Here is a 15,664-nt window from a genome sequence, read left to right as displayed (position 1 = left end):
CAGTGCTGACACAAGAATAAATGGATATAAATTGGCCATCAACATGTTTAGGGTTGAAGTTAGACAAAGGTTTCTAACTCTCTGAGTAGTGAAGTTCTGGAACAGCTTTCTGGAGCAGTGGGGGCAAAAAGTCTAACTGATTTGAAGGCTGAGCTTGATAAGTCTACCTACAATGGCATGTGGCCCATTTGTGACTGCTAGCAGCAAATATCACCAGCAGCTGGAGATGGGACATGAAATGAGGAGGGTTCCAAGTTACTACAGAGAATTCTTTCCCAGGTGTCTGGCTGGTGGGTCTTGCTGACATGCTCAGGGCTAACTGATCACTATACTTGGGGTTGGGAAGGAATTTTCCCCAAGATCAGAGTGGCAGAGACCCTGGGGGGTTTTCACCTTCCTCTGCAGCATGGGGCACGGGTCACTTGCAGATTTAAACTAGAGTAAAGGGTGGATTCCCTGTAACTTGAAGTCTTTAAATCATGATTTGAGGACTTCAGTATTTCAGCCAGAGGTTCTGGGTTTATTACAGCAGTAGGTGGCTGAGGTTCTGTGGCCTGTGATGTGCAGGAAATCAAAAAACTAGATGATCATGAGGGTCTCTTCTGGCCTTATTGCTAGGATTTAACTAATTGCACAGAGTTTGTATTTTCTAGCCCTGTTTTTCTCATTAATCATCATTTTTTTAAATAAATAGCTTTATATTAATGATATTCCTAATTAAGACAAAAAATAAGATGCAGATTCACTTCACCAGTTACTTACAACACTACAGTGTTGGTTGATACAATGTACTCCAGTTCTTTGGTCCATGGATTGATGAAACTAAACCATTGACTCTTCAATGTAATGAAAGTTCCATCTTTTGCTCTGAATTTGTAGGAATTTGTAAATATTTTTTCTTTACTCTGCAACACTAAATAAGAAAAGAACAAAATAAGCTCATCCTGATTTGTATACACAGGACGACATAACCGACTTTAAAAATCTGTTTTGATAACTCCGTTTTGGTAGCCACACAACCAATAAAACAATTTCAATTTAATATAGTGTCAACAATGTGCTTGGTACTTTCCAGATAAGCACAAAGACTGGATTCTAATTAAATTTCAAACTTAGCCATCTGATCAGACATGAAGCAGAGCCCATCACCTGGGCTGTTGCAAGTCAACAGTGGGAAGGTTTGAGGCTTGGTGGTTCTTTAAATTCAATATTTAATTACATGACTACTATTTGCTATACAGGACCGCTGCTTCATTCAGTGCACAGGATGGACAGAGATTGAGGCAGAGGGTTAAGGGAAGAGAAAGAAAATTCTCTTGTGTTTAAGGCACTGGACAGGATCCAGGAGAGAGGGCTCTACTACAGATGTTATATGTGATACAAGGCAATACTTAATGAGGGCCTTATTTCTAACATTTCCTAACTCTTGAGTACTTGATTTTCTTTTAACATAGTGTCTGTATGTAATTTATATAGGGAGTACCAAGCATTTCATACCTGCTTTATGTTTATCAGCTAGATGATTGTGATCATCTTGATGGAAGTACTCATAACAAGAAGTTCCTAGAAGCTCTTGCGGCAGATACCCTAAAATTGCTGTTGCACTGTTAGGCAATAAGAAGAGAGGATTCACACATAATTAAAACACTTTATTCAGCATCTTATGCCAATATCATACAAAACAGAAAAAACATATTTAAAGGGGATGTTTATTTGTGTTTGAAAACAAAATTCTACTACAACAGGTACAGATCTAAGCAAGTATAAGAAATAAATGATGGTTAAACAGTAGATTACCTTGAATCCATTTACAATAGAAACAAGATATTAACATTGTTATGTTAGCCAGTACCGTTAGACACAAAATAGTTCAAACCCATATTTCGCAGAGAACATTTGTATTATGTACACATTTAAACAATTAGGATGTACTGCACTGTTAGTTCTACAAGCTAGCTCACTATACAGAGAAGAGGTTGATTTAAATTATTTAGAAATCCCACTGTTCAATGAATCTAAAAAAAATTGATATTTTAAGTTATTGATTTGAATTCTTCTAGTGAGAATGAAGCACTTAGCTTTGTCTCCAAGTGTTACAAGTCAATATTACTTGAAATAATGGTGTTTAAATAGTTACTTTCATTCTATATTAACAGGCTTCATCCTCACAGATGAAAGGCAGAATTGTCTAGATAAAGTACAGTAAAGCAACCTTATAGTATTTCTACTTAAAGTACTGAGATACAAAATAAGAAAAACTGACAACTGAGTCAACCATAAAGTATGTGTTTTAAACAAACTAGTAACACATGGACAAACTCTCATGCTTATTAAATAATTTGTTGGCATAATTTAAATGTGCTGCATGAATTTTAAGAAGCAAGATTAATGATTTTCTGGTTAAATACTAACTGCTGACACTTATGCTTAGTTTTCTCAAATTCTAATTTGAGATTTTTGATGAATTAGTTTAAAAGCATTGCGATGGACTGTGCTCCCCATACTAGCCCAGCAAGAGCTGAATTGGGCCAAGTGGGTCCAATTAGCTAATTAGGCTGCAAACAGGGGCACTTTAGAGGCAGAGGCTCACCTGTGCAGGAACAGAGAGGGTCTATAAAGCCAGGAAGCTGGCAACAGACAGGGGCTGCTAGGAAATTGGGGGCTGCTGGGAAAGGCTGCAGGAAGGCGGGCAGCAGTCACTCCCTGGGAAGAGGGTTTGCAGCTGGTACACCCAGGACAAGGAGGGAAACCAGAAGTTGTAGGAAGTAGTCCAGGGAAGGAGGAGTGAGGGCTGGGAAAGGAAAGCCCAAAGCTGCTGGGTTGAGGGTCCCTGGACTGGAACCTGAAGTAGTGGGTGGGCCCAGGTTTTCTTATGAGCCACTGATGCCGTGGCATAGACCAGACGCAGGGCAGTTAACTGGAAGACAGCCTAAGTCACTGTAGGAGTGACAGAGATTTGAAGGACTGTACCCTGGAAGGAGGGGAAGGCTGAGTAACCTAGCCAGAGGGCTGAGTCACAAAGATGATGCTGCGGTTCCTGGGACCAGAGAGAGAGAGAGACACACAGACAGACAGACAGAGTGATGGTATGTGACCATGGGAAGGGGCGTCAGCCTCAAGAGCTAATCCCCAGAGCGATCATGAGGAGGCATCAGATCAGTGGTGAGCTGGAGCCAGTTGCTAAATTTAGAAGCCGGTTTAGAACCGGTTGTTAGGGTTACCATACGGCCAGCGGCAGCGGCTGGGAAACAAGACACCTCGGCTCTGTGCAGCTGAAGAGCCAAGCGTCCTTTGCCCAAGTACTACCACCCCCCCGATTCCTCCTCCCGAGCTTTGTCACCCCCGGATTCCTCCCCGATCTTACTTGGGCTCTGGCAGGCTGATTGAATCAGCTCCGGCAGGCTGATTTAATCGGACTGCAGCTCGCAGCCTGCTGGAGCCCAAGGTTAGATGGGGAGGGGAGGAATCAGGAGATGATGAGGCTGGGGGGGTGGGGGGGGAAGAGAGGCATGGGATCCCGGGGGGCAGTGAGTTGCCTGTCTGTATGTTCTAAATAATAGCTGTTGTTCCTCTAGCAAAATCCTCTCCTCTACATTTCCTTTCTATTTTTGCCTCATTTTCTCCAGTTTATAGTTCGGTGTTTAAAGCCTATATTATCTATTCATGTTAATCTGTCTCTCTGTTTCAGACAGGGTTAAATATGTAACTTATTTTACTTAGAAAAATAGCTGGCGCGATAATGGTAAGACTATATCGCCCAGCATTCTAAAGAGGATCTGTCCGTTACACTTTGTGAATAGGAAAAACAAAACTTGTCTTTGAATTTTATTAACCAATGTAATTGCTTTTAACACATCAGGAAGAAAGGCAATGACTTTAAGACCTGTTTGTATAATAATGGAAATACTATGGTTTCTCACTGGCTAACTGTTAAAACATCATTTCTTTTGTTTACAGCCACTGGCAGTAGCTATATAATCCCTTACCCACAATGGTGTTCTGTAACATTTGCCATGGCTACTGTCTTGCCAAGCTTTTCATCATATCCACAGAACAGAGATTAAATTAATGTAACTGTTAGCTTCAATTCATACTAGTGCTTGTAAAAACTGCTTCATCAAAGCACTTAGTTCAATTTTGCAATAAATATCAGAATCCAATAAAGACTATTAAATCTGACTTATTGCCTACATACGTATAATATTTGGAGACGCAGTCAGCTATTCTTCAACAGTGAGGTTCTGGGGGGGGCTGTCAGGGGGCAGGGGTGTGGAGAGGGGTCGGGGCAGTCAGGGGACAGGGAGCAGGGTGAGTTGGGTAGAGAGTGGGGTTCTGGGGGGTAGTTGGGGGGGGTTCTTGGAGGGAGAGGTCAGGGGACAAGGAGCGGGTGGTGTCGATGGATTGCGGGTTCTGAGGGGGGCAGTCGGGGGCAGGATGTGCGGGGGGGCTGAATGGGAGGGGGACAGCTGTTTTGGGAGGCACAGCCTTCCCTACCCGGCCCTGATACAATTTTACAACCCTGATGTGCAGAGCCGGCTTTAGGAAGTGCGGGGCCCGATTCAAACAGTTTTGACAGGGCCCCTGCATGGATGACTTAAAAAAAAAAAAAAAAAAAAAAACACGTAAAAAAACACGTGGGGCTTGTACTCACCGGGAGGCGCTCCAAGTCTTCGGCGGCACTTCGGCAGCGGGTCCTTCACTCGCTCCGGGTCTTCGGCGGCACTGAAGGACCCACCGCCGAAGTGCTGCTGAAGACCCGGAATGAATGAAGGACCTGCCGCCGAAGACCCGGTAGGGAACCGATTGTTAAGATTTTGGCAGCTCATCACTGGGTGAGTGGTGCATCCCTTGATAAGCATGATAACATTATGATGTGTGCTTTAATCTGGTCAATAAATTCTTTAGTGTAAGGTAATACAACACTTTTTTAATATGATATCTTACATATCCGAGTCCTGCTCAGCAAGTTTTGGTCTAGGTAACAGAAAACATTAGGTAACCTACATAAAGAGTCACTATCAGCTCTTTCTATAATAAAGAACGAAATGCTTACCGTAGGTCTACATAAACAAATTTTCCATCCATAGCAAAGCGTGTAACAAATTCTGTTGGTTTGACCTTTATCTCACCACTCTTTTGTGGAACAATATAAGGATGCAATCTCCCAACTGCAACAAGACAGTTAAAGTTACTGCTGTCTTCTGCATTATTCTCCTCTTCCACTCCCACCTCGGTAGGAGGCCAGCTCTTCAGATAGCCAGTACAATGGATTGTACGGTACTTTTTGTGCTCTAATTAAAAAAAGTGAAAAAGAGGAGTTAAATTCCCAAATGAAAATTAATTTTAAATTCCTTTTCCAGCTGTTATGTTTTGTGCCTACATACAGGTCTGAGTCCTACAGAGCTGTAAATAATGTCATTGAATAGCATCTTAAATGTTCTCAAACATAAGAAGAAAATTAAACCAACAGTTTAGTAATATATATTGCTTTCATTTACTGCAAATATTTTATGCAGTTTCTTTTGTACTGTACTGTGAATTACATTAAGCTAAAGAGACATTCTGTAACTTGAATATTTTAATCTTAAGCAAGGAGACTGAGATATTGTTATCGAAGTGTAATTGCTAAGACTAAGAAATTTTCAGCAAAATGTAAAAGCTTAATTTCTGTTTCTTGAATTTATAGGATATACTGCAATTCATTCCAGTGGCTCTCACCATTTAATTATGTAACATTCAGGAACCACTGCACTCACCATGAGACGGATGCAGGACTGCAGCTAGGAAGACTACAAACATACTACACAAGAGGGAACAGACGGAGATATTTTGCCCAAAGACACTGGGGCAAACTTTTATCATTCCAAAAAGTGCCAGGGGATTGTTATAGTGTCCATGCACTGCAGACAGGAACTCTGGTTTTTAGAATCCTATACAAAGATGTTTTGCCCCAAAGTAAACTGCATGGAACTCAATTTATCTACCTTTGGAAAATGAAAGGCTGAGTCATTTCCATTGGGATTTCAACATGGGTTCCGGGGCATGTCTAGATGTTTAGTTCATTAAGTCATTGTTTTCTTAGGTACTGATATACGCAGTTTCAGAATGAAATGCTGGCCCCTTTACAGACAATAGGAGTTTTGCCACTGACTTCAATATGGCCAAGATTTTACACTAAATGTTATGAAAGAGTCAGAGTAAATTAAAATAGTTCCATGGTTAATATCAACAAAACCAGCTTTACATTTAAAATAAAAATGACAAATTTTGGAACGTCTGACAATTTTAGTAAACCTTGCAAAAAAGCTTTGTTTAAATAAAGCGTCCAAATACACTGAAAATATGACAAGTGTTTACTATCACTCATGGAAACCAAAAAAAGCTATAAAAATATGGGATGTTAATCAGCCAAAAATTACACTAAAGAATTAAAGAGACCAGGTGGATAAGGTAATATATTTTAATTGGACCAACTTCTTTTGGTGAGACACAAGCTTTCAAACCATGACCCGAAGAAGAGCTCTGTGTGGCTCAAAAGCTTGTCTCTCTCATCAACAGAAATTGGTCCAATAAAAGATATTACTTCATCCACCTTGTCTCTCTAATTTCTGGGGGCCGACATGGCTACAATTACACTGCATATTAAAGAATTAACTTTGGTAGTTTTTATAATAAAAGGAAAAAATCATACCTGATACATAAATACAACAACAATGCATTTTTGGGAGGGGGAGAGGATTTTTTTCCCCCCCACCACTTAAGTTATCCTCTTCAAAACAGCAGATTTTGCAACCCTATTAATAGTTATCTCCTTGACAGATATTTCTTCTTACTCCTACGCTTTGAACTGCTCCAGTTCCATTCAGTAATTTTCCTCAGGCTTCAAGATCCCATTAGAATCTTACATACACTCATAAGCAGTGACTGAATTTTTTTTCCCCTCGGGGGATAACTAAGGCAGGCTTTTCCGAGACCATAAAAACAGGGTCTTATGTAGATCTTATTCCCTATAATTATTCTGTGAAGTCATTGCTACCTATTTAGACCCCATAACGGACTCAGAACTTAAATATACCATATTTAAAAACAGAAATCCTCCAACTCAGCCACACTTTGAGATACCTTTCTTCTTTGAGTTGGGCAAGCATTTCTTTTCTTCCTTGACTGTGATCCTACTACACTTTATCCGACAGAAGAAGGAACGCCGAGCACCAGAATGCAATCGAGCTGATCCAGCTTGAAAATCCATACGTACTTGCAAGCCAGCTTGTAAAAGTTTAATAAGACAGTCAGAAAAAGGTCTTTGGACTACAGAGAATTATTTGCATTTAAATCATTAATATAGTCTCCCAATTGCCTTAATGACTCTTAAATTTTTGCACGTACAATTAACTACTGAAAAAAACTTAAATGAATTAAATAAGATGAACAAAACATGATTGTAAAAAGTGGAAGCTAACAAAATATTTTAATATACTATTCAATGCTATGCAATCTTATTTAGTAAGTTAAGATTTTAAAAACTTTCTATTTGGTAGGGGGGAAGTTGCAAAGCTGCTCATAAAAAACACTATAAAATAGTGATCAGCTGCACAGTACATAATGTTCTCCATACTAGCAAAATAAGACTTGGTTAAATTAGGATTGACACTTAGCATTTTCAGAGAAGACAGTGATTCTTGGTATTGAAGCATTTTATCCCATGCTCGACTACATCAGGTCTTTTGTATTGACAAGACCTATCAAATACAAGAAAAAAAAAGTAGTATGCCTGGTTAAAAAAAATTCATACCAACTCTTGGTAAACGTCTAACAATGTAAACTTCAATCATTCTTATTACCTAAAATGAGTTCCTTTCTGATTCAGCTTTCAACTTGTTTGTGTATTCTAAGCAGCAGGTATGCATTCAAACATGTTTTGTTTGTACAAATCATATGAACGTGTTTGCACATATATGCATGCATGAATGCATGAATTTGCCTTACATAATAACTGAATTTAAAAACAAATGAAGGCATTACATTAAAAATCTGAGTACATTTAAATAGATGCTTACTTTTGGCATCTATAAGCTTTTCTCTTGGTGAAGCGTCTGAAGAGGATAGTTGCTCCTTCACTTTGGCAACATCTTTTGGATGCAAGTAGTCAAATAAACTTTGTCCAATCAAGCTGGCCTAGTGAAAAAATGTTAATTTAAAAGCTGTGCATCACACACTCTATTCCGCATCTCCTCACCAAGTAACTTAATGTTCAAGGCTGTTTTAGAAAAGGTCAGAATTCCCAGATATCTGAATTATTCTGGCTAAATTGTAACATTTATCCATTGAATTTGCTCTCAAATAACAGCTTTGTTGAATTCTTATTTTTGTTTCAATATTTTAATTAAAAGCATATAGACACTATAGAAATTAGTAAAAAACATGGTGGCAGAAATGCAATTATCTCTTACCCATTAAGTTAAATGGAGAAATTGGAAAATCATAGAATCATAGAATATCAGGTTTGGAAGGAACCTCAGGAGGTCATCTAGTCCAACCCCCTGCTCAAAGCAGGACCAATCCCCTGACAGATTTTTGCCCCAGATCCCTAAATGGCCTCCTCCAGGACTGAACTCACAACCCTGGGTTTAGCAGGCCAATGCTCAAACCACTGAGCTATCCCTCCCCCCATTCATTCATGTTGATTTCCTATCTTTCAGTTTTTAATGTAAGGGTTGATGGTGTCTCTCACTGCTAGCTAGAGAAGGGTAAGGGGGCAGACAGCCTGATTTAAACTCTAAAAATGCTATGAGGAAAAATGGAAAAGTGGAGGGGGTTTAAAAGTAGATGTGGATGGCACAAAGGGTTCAAAAAGCTACTCATCAGCCACTGGGCAAGGCAGTTCAGGCCAGAAATTTCCAAGTAAATAACCTGCATCTTGGTAAACGGGAGAGCACTAGACTAGTCTTCATTCTTTCTCCCTTTCCTGAACTAAAATGAGTCTAGATTGGTTGGTTTCCGCACTACAGATGTCAGTGCATGACTATTCAATCTTAAAACTGTTGAAACTAAGCAATTACCAAGTTGAGTTTCAATTTACTTGCACTGTTGAAATACTGGTTTTCTAAAGTTCAGAGAATCACTTCATCATCCAAAAGCCCAAATCTCTGTCAATAAAAGGTGGAAACAAGGACATCTTCAAAATATATTTTTCTCCTGGGCTGGTATGTAAATCATTTCCTGAAGATCATAGTTCTAAATTAGATGCCAGTAATTGCGTCAGGAATGTTCATTGTAGTTGCAGAATGCTTATAATTTCAAAGTAACGAACCTTTGGAGTAATTGTGTTGAAGAGGAAGCTAAAGCCAAAAGATTTAAAGAAATCATGCACGAAGAATGGTATTTATAACAAAACCAAACACATTATCTAGAAACTAATTTCATTTTAATAAAAAATGACTTGATTATAACTACCTGATCATAATTAAGTATCTTGCAGACTGATTCAGAGACAAAAAGAATTTTTCCTCTATCACATCCAACCACAAACAGGAACCCATCTGCAGCCTATAAATATAAAAATTAGTCTTTTATAAAATCATACAACACTGATGAAAAACAGCTATATAGAATGAGTATATTAACTAATGCACCTCAATATTTTAGGTGAATTACTATCTCTTTATTAAATAAATTGTATCAGAGGAGTAGTCGTGTTAGTCTGGATCTGTAAAAAGCGACAAAGAGTCCTGTGTCTGACGAAGTGGATGTTCACCCACGAAAGCTTATGCTCCAATATGTCTGTTAGTCTATAAGGTGCCACAGGATTCTTTGTCGCTTTTTAATAAAAAGAGAGACAAATTAAAATAATGAGAAATATCCAATCAGACCATGACACGCAGAGCTAAAAAACAAAAGTGGTTTTAGGAAAGAGCAGCTTAGCTGTAGAACAGCTTAACTTGGAGTTATTTTACAGATTCTTGCTAAAGGGTATTATTACATACAATAGAATAGGCAAACTGTGGCAAATGAAAGTGTGATGAGAAAATATTGTAAGTAAAAACAGCTGCTTTCATAGGTTAATTTCCACATCTTTCAGTAACTGAAGTGTATACTTTGAAAACAAAATGAAGTGTAGAAAATCTGCAGACATAGTTAATGGAAATGAAAGATTTTTTGTATAAGTGCACACACTTAGCTATTTAGATAAATATAAAACATCCACCTAGCACATTTGTTATGCAGTTTTTATACAGATTTACGATGCTCCTGGGTACAGTTTGTATAAATGCCTTATTAAACACATACAGTTTCCATGGCTTTTATAGAAAAATCCTGTGCATATATTCTATTGTTAGAGTTTATAAATTGAGTCTTAGAAATAATATCAAAGCACTGACTTGAAGAAAGAATGTAAGGAAAAGCCCTTTGCAGTCAACTGAAGTTAAGCCAGGCTTTAAAGAGGACATCACTTGATACATGGTTTCTTTTTACTTACCCTAAGGATTAATTGTCTCAGCTCACCATCCTGTAAAAATGAAGGCTTATATTGAACTTCTGCATAAGAACTGGTAGAACCTGCAAAACAGCAAGTTATTTATAAATGTTATAAAAGAAACAAAATGTAATCCTTTGATTAAAATGCAGCTTTGTTTATATAGGAAACAAATTCACATGTAGAACATGCACACAGTGCTTTTTAACCATAAAAAAAACCAGTTTTCTGCTTTCTACACTGGAATGTACAAATTCACTTTTCTTTTAATAAAGAACTCATTAAACAGTCATAACCTCATCTCAGGAATTCCAGACCTATGCTAAAGCAAATGTGTTTGGGATAAAACACACAGAACACAAGACCAGATGTCTGCAAAAAATGAAGAACCCTGAGGAAAAAACAAGCAAAAAGGAAACAATTTCAAGGTGGTGACTATTTTAATTAGATCTTAACCAGACTCAAGGTTATGAATTCAGTTCAAAATGAAAGAAGAGCTTTGTAAGTTATGCAAGAACTCATGCATGTTGCCAATGTAGTATGACACCTCTCTCTCACACACACACACAAAAAAGTTTATATTGAAGTATATTACTAGGATATTAATTTATAGATGACAAAAATACTGTGCCTTCATCTTTGAGATTTTATCTACACTACCCCTCATGCACAAATAACCCTGAGATGCAATAGGCAAAAGTGCAAAAAGGAGTTGGTACTCAGCAACAGTTGGTAGTCAGTGTAAAATTGTAGAATAGATTTGTAGAATAGACCACATCCACTAGCATGGAACTGTCAAACAGCACAGGCCATGACAGCCTTACTCCTGAAAAAAGTGCCCTGATACCTTTAGCAAGTGTTCAGCATCTCTTGTTTTAGGTCTCCTCAGAGACAGCACCTCTAACAGAACTTTCCCCTTAGAAGCCCTCTACTCCAAACCACACTGCATCTTCCCTTCCCCAAACTGGATAATATTAAACAAACCGAGAACAGCCAAACTAACTGTCAGTAACATCACCGATTGGATTTTGCATTGCTTCTGTGCAGAACTGCTGTGTTTTTCATTTTAGCATCGATCATTCGTTACATATCATTAAGAATATCACCTACGTAATAGTGGTGTTTAGGAGAACTAAAGACACTTCTACCTACAAGCAAATGACAGATTAAACATTTTTGTAGTCCTAGCTTTGATAGATGTCTAACTTTATCTGAATCCTGCCCGCACCATCAAACATTGCTTAACATATGAAAAAGGTTCCGCCATCCTTCTATATCCTGAGCTCTCTGCATGACCTCTGTGTTTTAAGATCCATAAGTTTTCCCCTCTCTAAGTACTGTTTGATGGAGCAATTCCTTCAGTCAGACGCTTTTTGCATGTTCCCCCCCAGCTGCCCAATGGCACGCCTGACATGGCAGATATTCTGGCTTCATTTTTAACATGTTTTAGATTATATTTCCATCTTTTCTGGATAACTTTAGACACAAGGGGTTGTTAAACTCTCTGATGAATCTTGCATGTGTTCTAAACTCTTTCCATTTAATAACTAGTATTTTCTCCTGAGGCATTTGCTTTTGAAGGCATTTAGGCAGGTCTAAACCTTTGATGGATATCCAGCTTTCACATCCACACATTAGGTGGAAATAACATTTGAGTTGAAGATTAGCAGTTTGGTCTTTAACTAGTGGCTTTTTAATGACCAAATCTTTTTTCAGCTGTTGAATGCAGCTGCCACTTTGCTAATTCATGACATTATTTTCTTTTGACTATCCCCTGGGATAAACATTTTGAAAACAGCAGGCCTACATAACTTGCATCCAAGAATCCTAAAAGAGTTGGTTGAGAAGATCTCTAAAATCACTATTAATTTTTAGCAAATCATGACAACTAGAGGAGTGCTAACATTGTACCCATGTTCAAAAAGGGGCAAGAGGGATGTCTTGGATAAATAGCTGGTTAGCTTGACACCAATCCCAGGCAAAATAATGGAAAAGCTGATACAGGATTAAAGTATGTGAATATAATTAACACCAGTCAATGCAGCCGTACAGAAAATAAGTCTTGTCAAACAAACCTGATTTCATTTTTTGATGACACAAACTTGGTTGATGCAGATGTAGATGTATTTAGACTTTTGTGAGGCATCTCACCTCACAACGTTCTAATTAAAAAACTAGCACTATACAATATCAATACATAATGTTAAATGGAAGAACTGGCTAACTGACAGATTTCAAATTAGTAGTCATCAATGGGGGGACTCAGCATCAAATGGGAATGTTTCTAGTGGTGTTCTGCAGGGATCAGTTCTAGACCTGATGCTATTCAGTATTTTCATCAATGATCTAGAAGCAAATATAAAATCACTGCTATAAAACTTACTTGACACAGACCACTGGAGTACTAAACAATGAGGAGGACAAGGTAATCATACAGACTGATCTGGATCGCTTGGTGACCTAGGTAAACAGAGTTTACCCCCTGGACATTTGGGGAATATGGAGTTTAGATTAGTTTACAACTTTACTGATGGCCCAATTCGGAAATTAAGGCAGGCACACCTGTAATACTTCACTTGGCCACAAGTAGATGCGCAAGGACAGCATGCACCTGTTACACAATCCTTGGATGTATGAACACGAGATTAGCGAGTAAGACCAAGAAGGTGAGTTTATCTCAATATATGGCACTAGTGAGAATGATACTGGAACACTGTACTTCTGGTATCCCCGCTTTAAAAAGAGATATGGAAAAATTGGAGAGGGTAAAGAAAAATGCCACAATAATGATCTGAGGACTGGAAAAAATGCCTTATAGTGAGTGACTTTAAAGAGTTCAATCTGTTTAGTTTATCAAAATGAAGACCAAGAGGTGACCGGACTGTAGAAAATACCAGGTACTAAAGGGCCCTTTAATCTAGCAGAAAAAGGTATAACAAGAACCAATGGCTGGAAATTAAAGCCAGACAAATTCAAATTAGAAATAAGGCACTTGCTTGAACCCCATTGTCTAGAGGAAGAATACTATTGCTTTGGAGAGGATAAATCATAGGACAACAACAAAACTGATTCTATTGAATAAGTCACAAGAGCCAAAAGTTATGGGACTTTTATTGCAAAAGGAGGAAATTCTGATGTAACTGATAAGTTTACGAGTTATTTTTTACACTAATAAAAGCTTCAAAATCTCGAAGACAAGGTAAAAATAAAAACTAGGAGCAGCTAAGAGAATTTAAACAGAACTACTGTGTGTGTGTGTATATATATATATATATATTGTACCTTATAGATACACCTCTGCCTCGATATAACGCTGTCCTCGGGAGCCAAAAAATCTTACCACATTATAGGTGAAACCGTGTTATATCGAACTTGCTTTGATCCACTGAAGTGCGCAGCCCCCCCCCGGAGCACTGCTTTACTGCGTTATATCCGAATTCATGTTATATCGGGGTAGAAGTGTATAACTAATGTAACACTGACAACAAATGAAGTGCATGCAAGAGTTCAAGATACACGTAAAACTATGTCTGGGGAAGACGACTTAGATACATGGTAATACAAATAACCAACAGCAAGGGACATGAGAGTAAGTAAATCTAAAGAGCAGACATGTTGACTCAGCTGAATTTTTGTTCCTAAACTTATGTTTCAAATGTAACTGCTTCTTTGCCACAGCATTTCACTCTAGTCTTTGCTATCATATAAAACTTTACATTTCTTCCTAAATAACTAAATGTATGAACAATCTCTAAAATAACGTGCAATTTCTTCAAAATTCAATCTTTTGGTAAATATATTTAGTGAACCTGAGAGTTGAACTCTCTAAGTATAGATACAGAACAGCTAACAGTTATAGAACTGTAAAGAAATTCCGTTGCGTAATTCCCATTAAATAAAGAAATTATAAAATCAGTTTTTAACTTACCTTTTAATGACTTGAAATGCTGCACAGCCATTCGTAATACTGTAAGTTTGTCTAATTTACGTGCCATAGGATTGCACTGAGGTATCATAGCAGATAATTCTTCTATCAAGTTATTCATTTTATCTCTTCTTCGTTTTTCTGTTTGACTATGAGCTTCCCTAAGAAGAAAAGTATTTTAAGCAAAGTTCAAAATACATACATTTTTCACTAGATTTTCCCCTGTGCTATATACATCAACTTTATCAGGGGGACAGATTGTATTGTGAGAAATAACACCATACTGAAAGAACTTATGTACAATGCACATATTTGACAGCTAATCTGTCACCTGATTCGCCTGAAATATGCAGCAGCTGCTCATGGAAAATGGTGTGATGTGAAATTTTGAAAATAAAACCAAAGCAGCATGAACTTGCTCATAAGTGGTTGGAACAAAAGAGAAGTGTTTTGTCTCTGTTCTTTCCCATAATTCTGAATTTGATCTTACAGAAAACATTCCCCTCTATGTATATACCTGTGGCTGCATATTACTTTTAAGGACCAATTTTGAAGAAAATCTCTGGTTTTACAGACAAGTTAATTTTGACTTTTCTTCCAAAGCAACCAGTTTTTTTTAAATATCTGGATTAGTTATCCCACAATAGTGTTGTTTCTCCTTTTTTCCCCTCTCTAAAATCTTGGCATTTGCTTCTGTCCCATCCATCCCCAGACTAAAACTTTTTTCCTGACACCAGGTAGTCATATACTCTGTTTGCCTTTACCTCTGTGTCTATACAACGGAAGACAGAGACTTAGTTCTATAGTGTAGCCATAGCTTTACAGTGGCACAGCTGCACCGCAGTAGTGCTGCTAGCACAGGCACTCTAAGCCGAAGGGAGAGAGCTCTCCTGTCAACTTAATTACTCCAGTCCCCGAAAGCCTCGCTAGCTATGTCAGCAGGAGAAGCTCTCCTGCCGACGTAGTGCTGTCCACACTGGCGCTGAGGTCAGTGTAACTTACATTGCTCAGGGGAGTGGCTTATTCACATCCCTGAGCGACATAATTTATACTGATGTAAACTGTAGTGTGGTATATAACCTAATAGACAAACCATTGGGGGAAGTTCCCAGCTCAGTTGTACAACACCTGGAGAACCCAATGAACAGGTAGTTTATTGCAACTGGGATAGATGGATTCAGGGGACTGGATGGTGCAGAATGCATTTCACAGCTGCTAATGAACAAAGTTTTATGATTTGCAGGCAAGAAAGGAGATTAAGGTCA

General features: G+C 38.2%; 1 protein-coding gene across 4 annotated transcripts in view; it reads right to left on the bottom strand.

The window, feature by feature from the left end:
* BMAL2 (basic helix-loop-helix ARNT like 2) overlaps nucleotides 1–15,664 on the bottom strand; it is a 69,553-nt gene that overhangs the window by 24,823 nt on the left and 29,066 nt on the right. For all 4 annotated transcript variants that reach the window (XR_010593026.1, XM_065569182.1, XM_005296668.5 and 1 more), the window contains 8 exons: nucleotides 14,403–14,560; nucleotides 10,478–10,557; nucleotides 9,454–9,546; nucleotides 8,058–8,175; nucleotides 7,123–7,266; nucleotides 5,054–5,291; nucleotides 1,498–1,604; nucleotides 763–913 (listed from right to left, as the gene is read on the bottom strand). Coding sequence is in view for 3 of the 4 variants with exons in the window: in XM_065569182.1 (XP_065425254.1) it covers nucleotides 763–913; nucleotides 1,498–1,604; nucleotides 5,054–5,291; nucleotides 7,123–7,266; nucleotides 8,058–8,175; nucleotides 9,454–9,546; nucleotides 10,478–10,557; nucleotides 14,403–14,560 (1,089 nt within the window). In the remaining variant the exon portion in view is untranslated. The remainder of the gene's footprint in view (nucleotides 1–762; nucleotides 914–1,497; nucleotides 1,605–5,053; nucleotides 5,292–7,122; nucleotides 7,267–8,057; nucleotides 8,176–9,453; nucleotides 9,547–10,477; nucleotides 10,558–14,402; nucleotides 14,561–15,664) is intronic.

The sequence above is a fragment of the Chrysemys picta genome, chromosome 1 (genome assembly GCF_011386835.1).
Source record: "Chrysemys picta bellii isolate R12L10 chromosome 1, ASM1138683v2, whole genome shotgun sequence".
NCBI lineage: Eukaryota > Metazoa > Chordata > Testudines > Emydidae > Chrysemys > Chrysemys picta.
The sequence above is the reverse complement of the archived record's forward strand: the minus strand, read 5'-3'. Positions and strand labels throughout refer to the sequence as shown.